The 22,798-nt window shown below is 41.0% G+C and overlaps 1 protein-coding gene across 2 annotated transcripts in view; it reads left to right on the forward strand.

Annotated features, from left to right (window-relative positions):
- The window catches only part of SCD (stearoyl-CoA desaturase), a 36,594-nt gene that overhangs the window by 6,793 nt on the left and 7,003 nt on the right, over positions 1 to 22,798 (forward strand). Inside the window, exons 1-5 of one of the 2 annotated variants that reach the window (XM_073685740.1) lie at positions 2,407 to 2,698; positions 11,081 to 11,345; positions 16,760 to 16,890; positions 18,423 to 18,628; positions 21,679 to 21,911. In XM_073685740.1, the coding sequence (XP_073541841.1) occupies positions 11,099 to 11,345; positions 16,760 to 16,890; positions 18,423 to 18,628; positions 21,679 to 21,911 (817 nt within the window). In that variant the 5' untranslated portion in view covers positions 2,407 to 2,698; positions 11,081 to 11,098. Of the gene's footprint in view, positions 1 to 2,406; positions 2,699 to 11,080; positions 11,346 to 16,759; positions 16,891 to 18,422; positions 18,629 to 21,678; positions 21,912 to 22,798 lie in introns of those variants that run through there. The other variant, XM_073685741.1, reaches the window with a different exon arrangement.

Consider the following 22,798-nt stretch of genomic DNA (forward strand, 5'->3'; position numbering starts at 1 on the left):
AGAGAAATTGATATCCTGCGGGTCTGAAAGACGCGTCACATGTCAGTTTCCGCAGGTGCAGAGAGACGCATAGTGGACATGGGAATTCTAGAAATCCATCCACTATGCTGTAACATCTGGACGCTGCGGATTTGAAGCTGTATAGACATGCAGCTTCAAACCCGCAGCGGCTCCTGATCGTGGGCACATACCCTTAAAGTAAGTACACCAGGTCCAAACAGGTCTAAGCAATGTATATAATAATGTCTGCAGTTTAATTATTTTACTACAGGGTGCAAATAATAATAATCAAGGAGCAGCAAAATATATCTCTAGTCAAATGTTTTATATTTACAAATTCTAATCCTGTGAACTAAAGTTCCTGCAATACCGTCAAATATCTGAGCTGCCAAATATGGCAGTAACTTGGAAGTATATATAAATATATCTTCATATATGTGCATATACATCATATCTAACACTGCAGTAACATCTATAGTATAAGAACAGACCGGCTAGAGGACGAGGATCATTCTAAGGCCACGGCCCCACTATCAGTATTTGGTCAGTATTCGGTCAGTATTTTTTCTCAGGAGTGGGAGCCAAAACCAGGAGTGGGTGATAAATGAAGAATTGGTGACTTGTTTCCATTGTACCTTTTCTCTGATTGTTCCTCACCTGGTTTTGTCTCCCAATCCTGAGAAAAAATACTGACCAAATACTGATAGTGGGGCTGTGGCCTAAGTCCAGATTCACACAACCATCTAAAAAATTGTAAGGCTGTGTGCCCACGATGCGTTTTTTAAGCGTTTCTGCAGCGGCAAAAAACGCTACAGAAACGGTTAAAAAACGCTTGGTAGAAGGTCTGCCATGTTCCCCAATGATAATCCACATGTGCTGTGTACATGCTGCGGAAATTTCCGCTGCGGATTATCATTACGGAAAAAAACGCAGCACTACCAATTATTTTGCGGAAGTGCTGCATTTTCGCCGCCATTGACTTGCATTAGAACGCATGGATTCCGCTTCACTAGATAAGCACATGCGGAATACATGCGTTCAATGTGCGGATGGTACCCGGGTGTGGAGGACAGGAGACTCTCCTCCGGACCTGGGTAGCATAGAAACTGTAAAAAAAAGAATAAAATAAAAAATAAATATATACTTACCTTCTGGCAGCCCCCGGTGCACTCCTCCTCCCTTACCGGATGGACTGGAGGACCTGCGGTGACGTCATAGTCATGTGACGGGTCACGCGACGCTGACGTCGGCAGGTCCTTCAGTGTAGTGTACCCCGATCTGCCGGCAGTCAGCACCAAGCGAAGCAAGACTCCGGGGGCCATCGGAAGGTAAGTATAGATTTATTTTTTGACATTCTCTCGGGTCACACTATATAAATCCATGCCGTTTGCATGGATTTATATAGTGTGACCAAGTTGACAAGCACTTTCCAAGTGATGCTAAAATCGCTTGGAAAGCGCTTGTCAACCTGGCAGGAAAAACGCATGGACAATCCTTTTTTTTTTCTGCCAGGGAGATGCAGAAACGCTCAGGAAAAATCCGGAGCATTTCTGCATTGTGGGCACATAGCCTTAGAGTTTCATCCAAAAAAACTCAAGACAATTTTTTTCTCATTTGTCATTCATGTGCAGTCTGTATGCAATCCCTTTTTTTTTTTTTTTTTTATAGCAGCAGCTATTAATCATGTACAGGACCATTTACAATTTCCTAATTTAAAGAACTGCACTGAATCTATAAAAATTGGATACAATATACATATATGTATATATTTTTTTTGTGCACATATTTTTTGCAAGTCTCATCCGATTTACAGAAGGAACTACTGCAATTTTTTTCACATGCAGATTGGGTCCGTGAAAACATGGTCATGTGAACGAACCCCAATACTGTAAAACACCCTACAGGCTGTAGAATAAAACTGGCTTGTGCCTAATGAAAAACCTTACCAGCACATCTGTCAACATAAGTGTGAAGGGTGTAAGCTGCTGTGATGGCAATAATATACAACAAAGTGCAGTAACACTATCTCTGTGTTATATATACAGTATATATGGATGGTTTTAGTAGAAGGTGAGTTTTGCTATTCTTGCACAGCACATTGATTAGACACAATCTCCATATTGTATGGTGTGTTACAGTGTGAGAAGGAGCCTTCTGCTGTTTCTCTCTATGAGCTTATTACAGTTTTGTTACTGCAGTGTTCGGTATAAGGATTTCCTAGCTTTCTCTGTAGCCTTCACTGAATTACATAGACACAAGTCATCTTCCAGGTAATGCGGGGTTAATAGCTGGAGGTGTGTGCATGCTCAAATTCCGGCTTGTGAAGCAGTCAGAAGTCAGCAGATTGCTGGCGACCAATGGAAGTGTGCAGATCATGTGGCACCAAATTTCACTACGCCAATAGAATGGGCGAGCTCTTACTGGAATAATGTACAGGCATCATTATCATTTCAATCCCCTCTGTCAGCAGCAGAGGCAGCAGCAGCAGCAGAGGCAGCAGCAGCAGCAGCAGAGGCAGCAGCAGGGTACAGCTTCATTGGGTATCACATGTACCGAGCAGCCATCCTTTCCTTAACCAATAGCTGCAGCAGAGCCTGTGCATCGTCTGTACACAGCATCCATCTCTGCAGTATATGACAGATTATTACCCACTGCTGCAAAACCAGCTGCGGAGAATCCAGGATCCAGCACATAGCAGGTACCAATGCACTGCCCGCCTGGCACAGCAGCTCCCGCAGAGGGTTGACGACATGCACCACATCCATTCCTTTGTGCCCTTTCACGTCAAGATGTAATAGGAAATAATGCCCCTTAGCCTGGTGTACATCACTGTACTATATGCTTTTTTTCACTAGATTTTTTTTTTCTTACGTGCTTTGTATTAATTGAATGGAACATGAGGGCATACTAAATCTAGGACAGGTTTATAATTTCCCTGGTGCCCTGGCATCATTAATCATCCATTTTTTCTGTATATCTATAGACATCTAATGTTTATGCTCCACTAGGGTGAGCTATGTAGGATGCTGCATGTAATGTAGCTACAATGTCTTTTGATTGATGTAAATATATCTATATATTCATTCTAATACACATGCATCTGTATATAGATACTTTGTATAAGCAGTATGTTTGTGTGATTCCTGGTGGATCTCTATTAATATAGCTGTGAGTGATGTCCATTGATGTAAATTAGGGCTTGCTGTTCTATATTAGGCTGCAATTCTCCTTTGCTACAAAAAAAGGATGCTGCGCATGTATGGGCTGCAGAACATGCTGCATCTCAGAAGGGCAGAGACTCACATTTCTGCTTCATAGATAGGACATAGATATTATTATGACATGTCTGTCTTTACTGGCACACCCCCTTAGGTGAATACATTGGCACAAATCACAAAATTAAACAATAATAGTGATCATAGCATTCTAAATTTATCACACTGAACAATGCCAAGGGGTACCCTGGCAATATCTTCTATGAAATATTCATAATATGCCATTGTGCAGAGACGAAAGTGTGTGCGACATTCTGCTCTCTTTCTGTTGTGCTTCACAACATGCTGGCTGCCTTGCCTGACTGACGATGACGAGGTGGGCTAGTTTGTAGAATACATTAATGTAGATGTAGAAACAATGACACATTTCAGGAAAGTTCAATTGTGTTTGCATTTCTCTTATGTAGACCTCCCTTTCCATTGGGAGACCATATTTGAGCCGCGAGAGCTGCGGAGAGCAGGCCTTTGTTCATGGACTGTCTCTTATGTTACTGCTTTGCAGTCATTTTTTTTTTTTCATTTGTGCTAATTGTTGTGATGCGACATCATGTGTCAGGATTACTGCATGCAGTATAAGTGGGGGCTCAATAAAGGAAAAGCCACACTGCACAACATCTGCCAGTGATAGAAATATATCCCTATTGATGTTAGAATATATTTAGCAAAATATGAATAACCATACAGTATAAACAGTGCCAGTGGTTGTCAGAATGGAAATATGATCAAGAATTCATAAGCCAAGTATAAAACCTAAGCAGAAAGCCAGGGATCCATGCATTTGCAGGAATGTATAAGAATAATATTATGTGCTTTCAAATAGGGAACATTGGCTTTGATAAAATTAAACTATTATTTTTGGGAACTTCATAAATAAGCAAGTCCTGAATACATACTAATCTTCTCTTTACAAGAGGGAGTGATCAATAATTGAGCAGATAAGCCGCAGGCAACTTTAATTCCCTGATGCGGTCCTGCCTGCAGTTACTGGGTGTCTAACCACAGACTGCATTTTTCTGATGGGTTTGCAGTGCAGTACTGGTAAATGTAATTTCTGGTAGCCTTTCAAGCTTATTATTGAACCTCTTATAATTGTAAGAGTACCAGGTTATTTTATATGTTGGTGTACTTTCACCAATGTTGTACTCTGAATAAAAATTGCATTTCAATGTAATCGTGACATTCAAGAAATCTTTGGGAAAAGGGTTACAGCTCGAGTTTTTTTCTTTTGGGGTGCTGTTTACATAATTGGATGCAATCTTGCTTCTTGCTTTGGCTGCATAATACCAGCCAGGCCAGGAATTGCTCTAATTAGCATATGGTACATGCTTATAAATGGCGTCTCGGCTGTTAGTTGGATGTACAGTATTGTTTACCAGATGCCATAGCACCTGTTGACACACAGTACTCTAAGCTTTTCATAAATGCTCTTTACAGAGACATGAGTCACTTGAATCCTTGTATTTTCTGCAAAAGTTATAGAAAGTTCTTTTGCTTGGTTTATATGTAGCATAGGCCAAAGCTGGAGAATCTGCTTTCCTTACAAAAACCATTCACTAATCTTATATTGTCCCTATTATTCTGCTCAGTGTGCCTCCAAAGCACAGCTATATTTAAAGTAAAATAAAAGAATTATGGTGCCCATGGCCCATGAAAGAAGTCAAAGTGGAAATGTCATAATCCCTGTAAAACAGGGCTGGACTATTCCAGATTACCTAGACATTTTCCATTGGCACTTAAAGCTCAACTTCAGCGGTGTTTTTTTTTTAAATTAAGTGGTGCTTAAAATCCAAGTCCCCTGCCCCCGTCTGATACTCACCTTCCGGCGTTTTCATCTGTTTTCTGCTCCTCTCCAGTCCTTCTCCTGCAGTTTGTGACCTGTTGGCTGCTCCAGTGTTTCATGGAGCAAGTCAATGTAAGTCTATGAGATCCTCATTCTGGCTCTCATAGACTTGTATTGAGAGCTTGTGACGTAGTTTCTGACTTGGTGCCGCGGGAACAAAGCGGCACCGAAAAACGATGAAGACGCCGGAGGGTAAGTATATGACCGGGGACAGGGGACTTACATTTAAAGCACCACTCTAGCTGTAAAAACTAACAAACCGCTAGCTGGAGTGGTGCTTTAAGTTTGTAAGATTCATTTCCATTTGTATCTAATGGATTCTTATAGAAAGACCACTAAAAAATTAAAGGGGTTTTCCATTTTTGGAAAACCTCTGTCACCAGGCACATATTATTACTTTTTTACACTGTGCTTTTCACAACTTCCCTGGGTCCAGCCTTGAGTCTGTGCCGCTTCTCCTGTGTCTGTTATTGTGTAGCGTCGGCGTCTCTCCCTCACTGCCGCGGACCCGGTCCGGCATCCTCCGGCTCCCCTGCTGCATCTGCCCGGGGTGCGCGCACCACGCGCAGTTCCCCGGGCACTGTGCGTAGGGAGAGCATGCGTGCGCTCCCTCCCTCTTAAAGGGGCCGCGCGCGTCGTCCTAAAGAGTCCCCGGCCAATTGCCGGAGGACTGCCCTTATATAAGGCACCTCCTCCAATATGGAGGTGCCTGTGCAAGGTTGTTTGTGTGCTAACACTCTCTCCAGCCCTCAGGTTCCCGTGCCCGCCTGCCTGTCTTATCAGCCGTACCCTGCCTGCCTGTCTTATCAGCCGTGCCCACCTGCCAGTCTATCAGCCGTGCCCACCTGCTTGTCTACCCGCATCTCCTGCCTGTCTATCAGCCGTGCTCATCTGCTGTGCCTGTTGGCTTCAGCCATGAGTCCCGTGGGAGTCGCCTGCTCTCACACAAGGTTGGTCCCAGAGTGGCACCTGGTTCACCTTCCTGGTCCCTCCTTGGTTCATGGAGTCGACTAAGCCGCCATGTGGCCAGGGTCGGTCTGGGTAGGCACTTAGTTACGCCCCTCTGGTCCCTCCTTGTATCACAGCACAGAGGTTCCACCACCCGGATCCGTAACATATTGTATGCAGCGCTGGCATCATGTAAACAGCACTGCAGGCAATCAATGAGCTCAGCGGTTGCTGTTTCCACAAGTATAACAGTTCACTTTCCTACCATTTCTCAGTATTAATAATTCTGCTGAAGGCTGAAATCTGCAACATCAATTACTGTACCTGGCTTGATTGCAGTAGAATACTTCATTCTTCCTTCAAGAGACTTAATACTTCACGTGTCATCCTTAGATAATCACCTTTTCAGTAAACTTTTCATTTTGACAGTCATCAATTATTTCTCATATAACAATAGTAATTTATCTCTACCCACGGAAATGTCAAACCAGGACTACAAAGAGCCTATCTTCAGGTTGAGGGCCTGCTTCTCATGAAGTCATCAATAAACCCAATTAAGAGAAAACCTGAATTTCTCATGTTAAGAAGATACTGTATTTTCATTAAGAAATAGGTGTTTTGAGATTGAACTAATCTTTCAGTACATTCATCATCAAAATTGCATTACGGCTAGCAAAAATAGGATGTGATGAATTACATAAATAAAAGCAGGATGGTATGTTGCACTTTCACCTACTGACCTAGTTATATGTAACCACAGCAATACAATAAAAGCTTTTGAACTGCAGTAACCCAATGAGTGGGAAGTGAAGAACTGCATGACTTCTCAGAGTAACGTAAGTTTATGGTTGTTATCAGCACATATTTGCAAAACAGCATACCACAGTACAAACATATGTCCGTTTTCCTCGAGGAAAGATTACTGCAAGTGAAGGCTTAATCAGGCCATAATGTGTGTGGAATGGCACTTTCTTTCACCTTTCCTTATCTCACCAACAACATTGATAATAAATCGATAATATAAAGCCATACCCTAATTAATGTTCCCTTTTACAACTGTTACAATCGTGTTTCTTTTAACCGAACAAACTACACTTAAAGATGACCTGTCACCAAATCAAGTGGACAGTTTTTGTTCTTACTCCATTCCTGCTGCCCCCGAGTATTCTATTTTTTTGGGCAGTTTTTGAAATTCATCATATAGTCCCACAGATATGAGACTTTTTATTTAGCGCAATTTTTTATGGTCTTTACTAAAGGGGCAGTGCTCATGGGGTCTTCATGCAGAACATCCTAAAGACACAACTCCAGAGAATCCTGTGAGCAACGCCTCCTTGGTAGAGACCATAAAAATTAGCACTAAATAAAAGACTCATATCTCTGGAACTATATGGTTAATAAAAATAAAAAAATGAATATTTGGAAGAGCAGCAGAATATAATATGAGTAGGAGCAGGCCCCATTTGACCTTGTTACATGTCCTCCATATGTCCATTATGAAAGCTGCAGCCATGTTTACCTTTATGTCTAATGATTATGCCTATGCCTCCTCTCTGACAATAATTCTCATTTTTTTCTGCAATAACATGCAAATTACTCTGCCATTCCTAAAATCTCTAATAATCCTGTGCATGTCAATGTCCCATATCCTTACTCAATTGTCACATTCTCCCTTCTCTAAAGACTTCTCCTGTGCTGTTCGGATACTCTACAATTCTTCATACTTTAAAGAAATTATCCAGTTCTTAAAACGTAGCTAAACTTTGGTAATTTTTAAATATTTTTTGGTCCTTAAATTCCATGCAGTTCAGACCCTAATCCTGATACCCCCATTGATCCCTCAAACGACCCCCAGAAGGATTCAGCTCAGGAGGCAGAAGTGCACAGTTTATGACTTTCTATTGAATCTGTACTCTACTTTGTGAGTGCACTCAGGCAGCAGTGTCTTCTGCTTCTTGAGCTCAGCACTTTGGTAATGTCTTTTGAGCTATCAGTGGTTGTCTCTGTACCCAGAACAGATCTCTAGGGCATTTTGGGACCTAAAAATATTTTTAAAAAAATACCAAAGTTAAGTTGCCGTTTAAAATTGACCCGTTAACAAGCCTTGCAATATGACTTAGGATAAAAGCCAAATCAGAATCTCAATTTGCAGACAGTTTTTTGGGGTATTGCCCCTCGTCACTCTCCCCAAGGAGAAACGTTACCCCTTAGACCTCAGTCCAGAGCCTGTCACCTAGCCAAATCAGATCTTATACTTTGCACTAATGAGGGGAAATACCCTGAAACACCGTGTCTGCAAATTGAGATTCTGATTTGGATTTTATCCTAAGTTATATTGCAAGGCTCGTTAAAGGGTCAATAGTGACTGAAGGATCGCTGCTTCCAACAGGTGGCGCTATAGAGTTCTAGTCCTCTTCCTCTCGGAAGAGGTAATTTGCATATTTTGATGCAGTGTTTTAAATCAAAAATAGTGGTGGATCCAAATTTAGAATCTTTACTACATAATGTCCCTCACTTTAACACCCAGTCTTCACTTTAAACACTACTTTAAAAAGTAGCACCAAAACAGCACTAGTAAAAACACCTTTACATGGATTTAACTGAAACTATGCTAAATCATTCCTACAAAGCTTCACATCAATCTTCTCTTGTCCACCTGCTCTGCAACTATAATGGTAACATTGTCAATCTGCTACTCAACTGGTTAAGGATGATGAGAGTAGGTAAAATCTAAAGCCGTTTTAAAGGAAGCCCGTCATCATGTTTGCCCTATAAAAATCAATGCAACCCGTTCTGTGGCCTTGTAATCTATTCCTCACAAGCCTCTATATCACCGTGACAGCGCAGCATAGGTTATAAAAAAAAAGTTTTGATGTTGTCCAGCACTGTATTCGAAGGAGTCATTAGGGTGGTCCAAAGCATATCTTGAGATTGTGCATAGAGACCCCACTCTGCCTTGTAATGACTCCCCCACTTATAACTGATGTACACAACTAGCAAAGTCTCACTTGAACAGAGAGCCTGCGCATATGCAAGCGCGAGGCTTTGCCAACTGTGTGAATGAAACCAATGTCATCTACATCAATAATACTGTAGGTGGAGGGGCGGCATTACAAAGGAGAGAGGGGGCTCAGGGCATGGTCCGGAGATGCCCATTGGAATGTTTGTCGCTTATAATTAGAACAGGCCACGGAACAACTTCAAGGCATTTTTTATAAGGTATGTGGCGCTGCCAGTGAGAGATAGAGGGCTTGTGATTGAAAGATTAAAAGGCTGAAAAATGTGGTAGCAGTGACTTTTATAGGGAAATCCTAATGACAGATTCCTTTTATAAAGTCTTGCCTAGGGCAATTATTACATACTTTACCTAGGTGATAGTGAAAGTAATGGTTTAAACACCTGTTCAGGCCAGAAAAAAATTGAAATTGGCACCATCCTGCAAAGCGTCATGCTCCTAACTTTCTAAGACAAATAAAAAACATTTAGTGACCCTTAAAGTGCCATTTATAAATAGATGCTGATAGCACCCATGTATAAATAATATCAGGCTAGAATTGCTCTCTGATGCCCAAACATGCCACTAGGAGTTATATCACTTCAATAAACACACATCAAAGCTTTTTACTAGTACTATAAATTGCTTTCATAGCAGTTGACTCAAAATATGTGAAGTGACATGAAGTCTGTTATAAAAAGTTCCTTTATTTAATTTTCTTAAACTAAAGCACTTTGTTTTATAGTTTAGATAATAAACGGAAAAAAAAATATGTGTGAATAAATAAATAGCACAGTAATAGCAAACAGAAGTGCCTGGCCCCTGTCCACTGATGTTATAGGGGCCCCAAGTATGGAGCCTACAGCCTCTGTGAGGAGTCATACAGACTCTGTGATTCAGTGTATGTAACGAAAAAAAACATATGTAAGCCCCCATATACAATTGTAGTCATGTAGAGGTAATATAAAGGGCTTATGTACCTCTATTAGTGCCCTTTTACAGTTCTGAAGCCATAATGTAACCGTATGCATGAGGTTTAACTTTAAGGCTAAGTGCCCACGATGCCGAAATGCTGCAGAATTTTCCGCATCTCCCTGGCAGGAAAAACGCATGCGGATTTTACATACGTTTTTCCTGCCAGGTAGAAGTGTTTGTCAAGCATTTTTGCATGCGATTCTGCATGCAGGTTATCAAGCGCTTTTCCAAGCTATTTTAGCATCACTTGGAAAAGTGCTTGACAACTTGGTCACACTATATCAATCCATGCAACCGGCATGTATTTATATAGTGTGACCAAGAAATCGTTAAAAAAAAGAATAAAAATGGTAAAAAATAAAAAATAAACATTATACTTACCTTCCGATGGCCCCCGGTGTTTTCTCCACCGCGAGCGGCCCACAACATCGGACGCACCGGAGAAAACACCCGGGGCCATCGGAAGGTAAGTATAATCTTTATTTCTTATTTTAAATTCTTTTTTTTACAGGTACTATGGTACCCGGGTCTGGAGGAGAGTCTCCTCTTCTCCAGACCCGTGTACCATCCGCACATTGAAACGCTTAATATCCGCATGTGCACATGTAGTCATGCAGATATCAAGCGTTTCAATGCAAGTCAATGGCGGCTATTACGCTGCGTGTCTGCAAAATTAATGGACATGCTGCGTATTTTTCCACAATGATAATCCGCAGCGGAAATTTCCGCAGCATGTGCACAGCACATAAGGATTATCATTGGGGACCATGGGGCACGTATTACCAATCATTTTTTAAGTGTTTTCACTGCAGAAATTCCGCAGCAAAAATGCTTGAAAAACGCATAGTGGGCACGCAGCCTAAGCAAAAAAAAAAAGAAAATGCAAACTCACCTTGTAATTACAGACATATAGCAACAATTTGATTACTGAACTTTTGAAAGAATAATAGACATTGTATCTGATCTGACCTTGCTATTAAATCTCAAGCATTATCGCTCAATAGAATAGAATCTTTGTACCATTATCTTCTCTGCTTCTATTCTCAGTGTTGATCCACTGTCAGCATGATGTATCGGGGGAGTCAGACTGTTGAAACATATGTGGAATCTCCAAAAGCTAATGGCGAGGATTCTGGACTAAATCGTGAAATGACAGATGACATATTTGACACTACTTATACTGAAAAGAAAGGTCCCAAACCGCCCATGAAAATAGTATGGAGAAATGTCATTCTGATGTCCCTGCTACATATTGGAGCATTTTATGGGCTTTGGTTTATACCGGTTTCAAAAGCCGCTACTCTTGTTTGGGGTAAGACACTTTTCTGTTTCTTTTTATAATTTCTATTTTCACTTACAAAGTTCATTGAAACTCCATTGTTTCCCAGCTACAGTAGGATTATTGTCAAAAGACCTTGATTATTGAGAAAAAGAGAAACTAATAGCTATTAATGTATCATTATGATACTTTTGACAAAAATTTAATCCAAAGCAGTTTTCTGGATTAGAAAAATAGGTCTGATCTTTTTTCCAGGAAGCAGCATCACTCTGTTCCTTGAAGCTCAACCCAATGCTATGTAGATGTCGTATAATAAAGTGTACACCCTTTATATTTTCTCCATTGTGAATCATTCAATTGTGAAAAGAGTATGACTATCAGGAAGGGGCGTACATAGAAATCATGGGGCCCCATAGCAGAAGTTACCCCCACCCACCCCCCCCAAAAAAAGAGAATAAAAAAAATTAAATAATTGTCGGGGTCACAGAAGAGCATATCTCACAACTTTCCGGCCTTTACATAGAAATTTTCCTCCTGCTGAAGTCCTAGATCCCTCTTTCATTGCCCTCATAAAATATGATGGCAACAAAAGTGCCCACAACACACGCACAGTATGATACCCCCATGGTAAATTCCTCTACATTAGCCTCCACACGCACAGTATAATGACCCTACTGTACCCAACCTCAACTCCCGAGGTAAAGTATGGTGACCCCAACACAGTATGATTCCCCAACTGTGACCCCCACACAGCCCTCCATGCAGTATAATGGGCCTACATACAGTATAATGGCCTCACACTGTATAATAGCCCTCACTAGCCACTTTTGTTTTTGTACACTGTATAATTGCTTGCATACAGTATAATGGACCCACATAACCCTCCAAATATTATAATGGCTCCACATAACCTTCCATATAGTATAATGTGCCCCACATGGTCCTCCATACAATATAATGCACCCCATGGTCCTCCATACAATATAATGCACCCCATGGTCCTCCATACAATATAATGTACACCCCATGATCCTCCATACAATATAATGCGCTCCCCATGGTCCTCCATACAATATAATGCACCCTCCATGATCCTCCATACAATATAATGCACCCACCATGGTCCGCCATACAATATAATGCACCCTCCATGGTCCTCCACACAATATAATGCACTCCCCATAGTCCTCCATACAATGTAATGCAGCCCCCATAGAATATAATGCAGCCCCCATAGAGTGTAATGCAGCCCACATAGAGTATAATGCAGCCCCCATAGGGTATTCTGCAGCCCCCATAGAGCATAATGCAGCTCCCATAGGGCATAATGCAGCCCCCATAGGATATAGTGCAGTCCCCATAGGGCATAGTGCAGCCCCCATATGGTAAAATGCAGCCACAGTCCTCCAGTAATATGGGAACCATGTACTCACTGATTTAAAAAACTAAATTAATACCTTGTTCCCCCGCTGCTTCGGTCTCTGCAGCGCGTCTCCTCAGCTCCATAACCTGACCCAGCGTGGCGCGATGAAGTGACGTCATCACGCGCACTGTGTCAGACGCAAAGGGGGAATGATGGGAGAGGGAGTTTCACATGATGCTTCCTCCATCATCATTGCTTTCAATGAGGGGCGGCGCCGGCTGTCCGGAGGGGGGGCCCGATGCTCTCGGGCTCTATAGCAGTGTTGTGGCCTGCCGCCATTTGCGGAACGCCACCGGTATCAGATATTGGGTTGTATTTTCAGTCTTTACGTTCTACATTATTTGCAAAAACAAAAACACAAAACTAAACAGCACCTCTGAACAGAATGAAGCAAGTGTGAACATGTGCAATCTATTATGACTGAACAATATACAGTGGGTACGGAAAGTGTTCAGACCCCTTTAAATTTTTCACTCTTTGTTTCATTGCAGCCATTTGGTAAATTCTAAAAAGTTCATTTTTTTTTCTCATTAAAGTACACTGTGCACCCCACCTTGACTGAAAAAAAACAGAAATGTAGAAATGTTTGCAAATTTATTAAAAAAGAAAAACTGAAATATCACATGGTCATAAGTATTCAGAACCTTTGCTCAGACACTTATATTTAAGTCACATACTGTCCATTTCCTTGTGATCCTCCTTGAGATGGTTCTACTCCTTCATTGGAGTCCAGCTGTGTTTACTTAAACTGATATGACTTGATTTGGAGCACAGTGGCCTCCATAATCCTTAAATGGAAGAAGTTTAGGACCACCAGAAGTCTTCCTAGACCTGGCCGTCCAGCCAAACTGAGTAATCGTGGGAGAAGAGCCTTGGTGAGAGAGGTAAAGAAGAACCCCAAGATCACTGTGGCTGAGCTCCAGAGATGCAGTAGAGAGATGGGGCAAAGTTCCACAAAGTCAACTATCACTGCAGCCCTTCACCAGTCGGACCTTTATGGCAGAGTGGCCCGACGGAAGCCTCTCCTCAGTGCAAGACATATGAAAGTTCGCATAGAGTTTGCTCAAAAACACATGAAGGATTCCCAGACTATGAGAAATAAGATTCTAAGCGGTATGTGTTTAGAAAACCAGGCACTGCTCATCACCTGCCCAATACAATCCCAACAGTGAAACATAGTGAAGGCAGCATCATGCTATGGGGGTGTTTTTCAGCTGCAGGGACAGGGCGACTGGTTGCAATTGAAGGAAACATGAATGTGGCCAAGTACAGAGATATCCTGGATGAAAACCTGTTCCAGAGTATTCTGGACCTCAGACTTGGCCAAAGGTTCACCTTCCAACAAGACAATGACCCTAAGCACACAGCTAAAATAGCAAAGGAGTGGCTTCAGAACAACTCTGTGACCATTCTTGACTGGCCCAGGCAGAGCCCTGACCTAAACCCAATTGAGTATCTCTGGATAGACCTGAAAATGTCTGTCCACCAACGTTCACCATCCAACCTGACCGAACTGGAGAGGATCTGCAAGGAAGAATGGCAGAGGATCCCCAAATCCATGTGTGAAAACTTTTTGCATCATTCCCAAGAAGACTCATGGCTGTACTAGCTCAATAGGGTGCTTCTACTCAATACTGAGGAAAGGGTCTGAATACTTATGACCATGTGATATTTCAGTTTTTCTTTTTTAATAAATTTGCAAAAATTTCTACATTTCTGTTTTTTTTTTCAGTCAAGATAGGGTGCAGAGTGTACTTTAATGAGAAAAAAATTAACTTTTTTAGAATTTACCAAATGGCTGCAATGAAACAAAGAGTGAAAAATATAAAGGGGTCTGAATACAGCACTCTGTAAGTGTCTTAGCGCTTACACAGTGCTGTTTTCTTTTGCTGCAATATTTAGTGATTATTAAATTAAGCTTTATACATCAGCATAGTGGCTTTTATTTATAATGGAAGAATCAACCCTGTACCTGACAAGATGCACAATGGATATCAATGCCACTCAAAAGATTTCATTGTTTTAAAATAGGATCTAGCTACTTCTGCTAAGGTGTTTGGAGTTTTCAACACAGGTGTGAAAAGATCGGTAGACCGGTAGACTTCCAGGTTATATTATCTGAAAACTCAATTCATATTAGCAAAATAAAAATTCTCTTTTAGGGTACTAGTGTTTACTGTCCTTTTGTCTTCTCCTAAAAGTTTATTGACTAGTTGTCTACACTATCCATTTTAATAAGGAGCACTGTGCACGTGTCATGTGACTTGTTTTGCCTTATTAAGCATCTAGAAAATTTAAGTAAATTTAATTAGTGTTGACAGCAAGTATCTCATTATAACTTGAGTTCAAGTGGAAACAAGCAATTTGATTTTTCTAGCATGTAGTTGTTGCTGTTTGTATTTGCCAAATCATTTGCAGTATGTAGGGGGCTTAGAAGTATTTTTCAGGCAAAATGACAAGGGCCATGTAAGTAACATATTCATGCAACCTTAAGAGCATTGATTTTTACCAGTGCAATGTCAGTCGATTGCATCGTTTGGAACTATTGGTTGTTTACGCTGATCAAAAAAGAAACATAATAAAGTGTACATTATTATTTATTAAGCAGAAGCTGGCCCAGTTTCAGAGAAGGGAAATCAACATCCATTCTAGGCAAAGCTTAAAAGATTATTATTATTAATTATTATTATTATAGCAAATAATGATAGAAATCCTTTGTCTTGGGTTAAAGGGACATTGTTTCCATAATTGAGAACAACAATATTAACTGGGATTCAAAATAGGAGTGCAACAAAGGTATATATACTGCAGAGCTGATGCCGCCTATGTGCTGCTATGGAACCCATGGAAAAAGGGAGTCAAGTCAGATAATTGGTATGAACTTGTGCAAGACTACCCTTCTACTCAAGGACTGGTCAAATGGATGTGTTTTTGAAAGAATAGAGGGAGAACAATGTCCAATCCATCTTGTCCAAATTCACTACAAGGAGTAGTATATTTTGAGTGCCATTCTTCTGTATATGCCACTGCTGTTGTAGTAACTGACTAAGACTATTTGGGCAGTTCACACAAAGTAGTCATGTAGCCCCTATTAAAATATAGATTTTAAAGCCTTTATACAGAACTCTACTGTGTTCTACTACCTGCCAATGCATTTACTTAACTAAAAAACTACAATTGAAATGGCTGCATTAAAGTAGCGTGTTCTAAAAAACAAGTTATGAAAGACCCTATAAATTTGAATTTGATAAAGCCATATAAAATGTAACAAATGACCACAAGGTTATATAGTCATTGTCCACAAAGAACTAGTGGATTGTATTATCCTGGTATCCCAGCATCTCAATTGTTTGATGCATTATCCTGCTAATACAGTTATTCAGCTCTTCCTATTTTAATGAGAAAGCAGTTCTTGTTTAGCTGGGAAACATGTACAAACCTTATGTCAGCTTAATGGTTGTCCTAAATATCTTTATTTTTTGCTTATGCATTTTTGTGTTTGGACAAAGTAGCTAAAATGTGTTTTCTCCTTATAATATGTGGGTTTCTATCTTTTTAATGTGAAGAAAATTATACTTTTGTAGGTTTCCAGATGTCTGAAACCTTTTGTAAATCTTTCTGCTTTTAAAAGGCATAACATTTATTTAAAGTAGATAATTGCAGATAACCCTTGGGGGAAAATGCTTTTCTATGATGTAACTCAAAAAACATGAAAAATGCCCTAAACTTTCAAAAAATAACTAGCTATGTTATAAAGACATGGCTGCTTTCTTCTGTAAATAGTTCCCCACCCATCCACAGGTTCTTTGTGTGTTATAGCTGCTCAGTTTTGTTCATTTCGGTATGGTTGAGCTACAATACCAGACAGGACCCATAAAGCACTGTTTATAGAAGAAAGCAGCCATTTTTTTCAGATTTTAGACTTCCTCTTTAACTGACTTGGAACTGAAGTTTAACATCAGCTTCTGACTCACATATGCCTACCCTATGTCCTTGCCAGTAATTAATCGAATTATTCCCGCAGCCGTCTTGTGTTTCATGTTGAGTGCTCTGGGAGTGACTGCTGGTGCCCATCGCCTCTGGAGCCATCGATCCTTTAAAGCCAAGCTGCCTCTAAGGATATTTCTGACAGTTTCCAACACTATGGCATTTCAGGTAAATATTTTCTTAGACCCTTAGTAAAGTTATAGGACTACATATAACTAAAGAAACCACAGTAGTAATTTATTCCTCCAATTTACCAGAGATTACAATTCATCTGCTCTATGGCAAGCCCCTTATGAATTAAACTTTACCTGTGGTAAGCTAGCAACCATCAGATGTTTGTTGGATCATTCTGCAAATTTCATCCAGTAATAAATGGGAATATCATAACTTTCTCCACTGGGTCATGGACAGATTGGATTTCAACCTATCCTATTTCATAGGCTTCCCTGACAAAAGTAGCACCCTGTGCACTTTGCAGCCAATAATCTTCCTCCCTCCATAGAAATGACATGCCTCTTAGGCCAAGTCTAATGACGTAATGTAGTTAGTCAGAGCTGTCTTCCTATTTTTAACTTTTATCTGATTAAACAGGTATTACCACCACAGGTATTACCATCTGAAACATTTAGTGTAGTGTAGTGTCAGTGCATTAATATACTCACTGATTGCTGTATTCTCCAGTTTCTAGCACCGTTGTGCTACATTTTTGAGTCCCGTGATGGAAATTCGGACTCTCCGGATCACATTGCGATTTATGTGTGAGCTGGAAGTCTCTTTTACAATGTAAGACTACAGAGCATCAATCTAACCGTGCCCCCCCCTCCCTTCACAATGACTATTGCACAGACTTATAGGGTTGAGTCTATTCATTACTGCTAATCTATACGTGGATTTCCTGAATAAAAACAGAAAGTTAGAGTCTAAAAAAGCACTAGTGGCCAATGTGAGCATTGCAAGATTTCATATTTTTATTTTTAATACAGATCAGGATATAAAAAAAATACCAAAAATGTAAAAAAAAAATGTATTTAACACAAAAGCCTAATTTAAACAATAGTTTTCTGATTACACATTCCCTTTACGCACAACCTACTACCGCCGTTCAGCCTATATAGGACGTAAACAACTTCAGTTATAATAATAACTTTCTACAAGGCAATGAAAACAATTATTTAATTTTCATAATACATATAATTTAGTTGTTGATGTTACTATTTTAGCCCCTGTACAGGAGGTTCATCAAGGGACTTGGCTTAGTTGATTAAAAAACAAGTACACATAATTGTTCTTTGGAGGTTAAAAAGTGTCCCCTTTTATTTATATAATTTCAGGCTATATTAATATTCACTCAATTGTTAATGATTTACTAACAAAATGATGTCCTATATCTTACATTTTTTTGTCATTGTCTTGTTTATGTGACATGTTATGTTGTGCACCTGGTTGGCAGCTGGTAGGAAATGCCAAACATGATCGTGTGCCCAGGCAGAGCCCAGCCTGACATGCCAGTGAGTGTAGCAGCCCTGAGGTTTTTGCCTCAGCTCTAGTAATAGGAGGGAGTGAAAAGTCCTTAGAATGGCAGGGTCATGCCACCAGTCTGGGATCTCAATAAACTAGTTTAAAGAGACCTAAAGTACATTAGACTTCCTATTTACATTGTGCCTTAGTTAATATTTTTCTTTTAATTTCCATTGTTCTAGAATGACATATATGAATGGGCCAGAGACCACCGTGCACATCACAAGTATTCCGAAACTGATGCAGACCCTCATAACGCAATGAGAGGTTTCTTCTTTGCCCACATTGGTTGGCTGCTGGTGAGGAAACACCCAGATGTACTAGAAAAAGGCAAGAAGCTCGATTTAAGTGATCTTCATGCAGATAAAGTGATAATGTTCCAGAGGAGGTAAGATATCTGAAATTGGTGCTTTATGTCAAACACTATGCATTGTATATAAAATAGTTCAATACCTGACCTTCCGTAGCTAATAGGTTTCCAAGTATAGAGAGTCATATGGAGGTTTTTTTTTCTTATACGTTTCCTTATGATAAATAAAATCATGGCATGCTGTATGGACAATGCGTTGCTTCTAGTAGAAATAAAGATCCTTTACATACAGCACTGGGAAGAGTACACAACACGCCTTAAAGGAGTACTCTGGGGAAATAAAAAAAAATTGTACTGTCCCTGCCTCATAAACTATAAAGATGAGATGCCCAGTGTAGTTCTATTATCTTAGTAACACTTGTAATTCAGTGTGACAGGAGCTGCTCCTCACTGCTCCCACCTGGGACATTAGCAATGAGAAGCTCCCCGCTGTCAGTAACAGCCCATCCGAGAAGAGGGGGTGGCCTGCTCCCTTTTCTCTGCAGAGAAACAGCTATTATCAGGAGATTGGCTGATAGTAACAGCATTGAGCTGCACACTGCTTTAATGTCCAAGACTGAGGGGTGAGCAGTGAAAAGCAGCTGCTGTTGCACCAGCCCCCTGATAATGACTCCATGTCTACAGTCCGAGGTGATGGGGCATGGCCTGCTCCCTGCTAGTAGCACTGCAGTGAAGGAGACATTATCAGGGGGCTGGCTACTACTAGAAGCCAGGGGAAAAGCCACGCCCCCTCATCTCGGGCTGCAGTGAAGGAGTGTTGCTGCTATTAAAAGCCAGTTGCAGGCCTTGCTGGTGTGTGAAGTATTGTCCCTGACGGGAGGGAGGAGCAGTGAGGAGCAGCTCCTGCCACACTAAACTACAAGTGTTTTAAAGTTAATAGAAGTGCACTGGGCATCTCATCTTTATGGTTTATGCGGGCAGGGACAGTAAAAAAAATGTTATCTCCCCTCATTACCCCTTGAAGGCTTATAGTATTAGAACACCATATAGCCACAATACACCAAACAGAGACAGGCACAAGGAGCTTTAAGGACCCCTATGGTTTGGGGGAGAGAAGGACTATGTAATTTGAATGTGTCTGGCAGCAACTTTCTCCTCTCTCCCAATTAAAAACACATGAACACTCATCCAGGTGTATGTGCCTGGAAAAATATTCATAGTGTCCCATTCACCTGATAAGGTTTAAAAAAGTATATATTTTTTAAAACTATGGCCAATGATTGGCGTATGTCATTGAGTAACTACACAGTAGCATAGGTCAGTGTTGTTTTTCAGAAATAGTCTAGCAATATTCTTAATGGATATGTCTGATAGAAGGCCCAGATGCAATGTGAAAAGAGCCTTAAGCCCCCGTCTCACATAGCGAGATCGCTAGCAAGATCGCTGCGGAGTCACGGTTTTGGTGACGCAACAGCGACCTCACCAGCGATGTCGTTATGTGTGACACTTTGCAGCGATCAGGCCCCTGCTGTGAGGTCGCTGATCGCTGCAAAATGTCCTGGACCATTTTTTGGTCCTTGCCCTCCGGCTGGTCAGCACACATCGCTGTGTGTGACCAGCGATCAGGCTGGTAACCATGATAAACAGCGGGTTACTAGGGGCACACGCGCACTTAGTAACCCGCTGTTTATCATGGTTACCACTCTGCTACGGTGAGCGGTAACCTCCCGCTCACCGTAGCAGAGTGGTAACCATGATAAACAGCGGGTTACTAAGTGCGCGTGTGCCCCTAGTAACCCGCTGTTTATCATGGTTACCAGCCTGCTCCTGCTTCAGCAGCAGGCTGGTAACCAGGAGCAGGACATCGTGGAAAGATTATTTCCACGATGTCGCTGCTCCCCTGATCGCTGGTGAGCCTGCCTGTTGGACAGCTCACCAGCGATCACTTAGCGACGCACCAGCGATACCGGCCAGGTCACATCGTTGTCGGGATCGCTGGTGCGTCGTTATGTGAGACGGGGGCTTTAGGATCCATTTATACGGGCTCACCTGGGGGCACTATACGATCCCCGATAAGCTGCTTATTTGCTGATCAGTGGTCATTTAATAGATTGTTTACCCAGGCTGACTTTACTTCAGATGGAGCACAAAGGATCATTTTACCCAAAAAACAAGCGTTTTGCTCGTTCGTCAGGTGATCGGCAACCTTTTCAGACTGCAAGATTATAGTGAAACGAGCATTCCTAGGAACACTTGTTCGTAATAGTCTTACAGTTTAAATGTACATTTACATAGAATAATCCTTTTGCATGAACAGAGGGTCAGATCCTTCTGTACAAGTTTCTGACTAAATCAGAATGTCCATTTATCAGAATGTCCAATGTACCCATCCATTTCAAAAAGTTTGGATGATTCTCTAATGTGTATGGGGGCAGCGGCTTAATGATTGTCATGGGAGATGTCGATCCGGCATGTCTGATTTTGCACTGCCAATTGTTTTGTTCTCCCGGAGATAAGCCGCCAGCAGAATTGTCTGTTGCCGCTTTTTCATAGAGAACACAGGAGCGAGCTCCTGTATATGGAAGATATGGCCGAGATGGCTGTCGGCTGAAGAATTGGACATCTCGTGTATGGGGGCTTTCAGTTGCAGCCAGCTAGTGCAGCTAAAAGATTAATAGCATAAATAATGTACATCTTGATGAAAATGTTTTCTACATAAATATTGCCAATAATATAACTGTATATTGTTGAAAATTGAAATGTTTTTCTGAGGCATCATGTGTTTATAGCCTCCTAAAAGCATGAGTAAAATCACATCTAAAAAGAATCTCAGAATGAATTCCTGCTGAGCAGAACTGTAGAAGTGTTCCAAAGTTCTGTATCCTCCTGAATAGGAACATTGTTCTGTGGTCACAAGTAACTGGTTAGCCAGAATATAAATGGTCTAGCAGCAAAACAATTATAATGTAGTATTTATACCAAAGTCTTCTTTTATCATCAACAGACTCAATTTGCCCAAAAGTATAAAGGCGTCTTATATATCGACATTTAAAACCAAACTTGATGTTCTGTATGATTCAAAGGTATAGCGCAGTTATTAATCATATTATTTCTGTTCTTTCCATTAGACACTACAAGAAATTGATCCTGCTGATGTGCTTCGTAGTTCCCACTGTGGTTCCTTGGTATTTCTGGGGTGAATCATTGTACACAGCATTTTATGTACCCTGCCTTCTGCGATATGCATTAGTACTGAATGCAACATGGCTAGTGAACAGTGCGGCTCATATGTATGGAAACCGACCATATGACAAGAACATTAACCCCAGAGAAAACAGATTTGTTGCATTAGGAGCAATTGGTGAGTTTTGTATGTTATTCAGACATTGTATGTTTTATCAGCCATACTTAATCGTATGAGCTAAGTATTTGAGCACAATAAATCGTAATGTACCTGACAAAACACAGTCCACAGACAATTTACTACAAATACCATAGTTTATCAGGCAGTTGGTGGAAAATGAGTTTTATTGGTGGAAAATGAGTTTTAAGCCCCCCATATACATGAAACTAATGTCAGCCCAACCAATCATTATCAGTCTACTGAGCATGGGGGCCCTGGACATTTGATTGTCGAGGGAGTTAAGGATCCAGCATGCCTAATTTTGGACTGCCGATCTTTTTGAACTCCCTGAGATAAGTCACCGCCAAATAAGTCTAGCAGCACCTCTCTCATTGAGAACACAGGAGCACTCGGCAGAACGAGTCCTCCTCTGTATGGCAGAGATGGCTGAGATAGTTGCCAGTCAAACAATCTGCCAAACCATCTAATGTGTATGAGGGCTTTTAGATTCAAGAACTCAACAATCTCTTGAGATACACGAGTTTAAATGGACCATCCACATCACAATAAAACCTTCATAATGAGTGTATAATGCATAGTTAAAATAACTGGTGGTTTCATTTTTAATCTTTCTGCTGGATTCTCAGTCTACTCTGGTACTCAGTCTACCCTCTTCCAGTGTGCACAGTGTGTTCTGGAAGTCTGAGATACTCCCCCTGCTCTTTGCTAATCCATCTAAGGCTATGTGCCCACGATGCAGAAATGCTCAGGATTTTTTCCTGCGCGTTTCTGCATCTCCCTGGCAGAAAAAACGCATGTGGATTGTACATGTGGATTGTACATGAGGATTGTACATGCGGATTGTACATGAGGATTGTACATGCGGATTGTACATGCGGATTGTA

Source organism: Phyllobates terribilis, unplaced genomic scaffold, assembly GCF_046119375.1.
Source record: "Phyllobates terribilis strain yellow unplaced genomic scaffold, ASM4611937v1 Scaffold_5__5_contigs__length_657084704, whole genome shotgun sequence".
Taxonomy (NCBI): Eukaryota; Metazoa; Chordata; class Amphibia; order Anura; family Dendrobatidae; genus Phyllobates; species Phyllobates terribilis.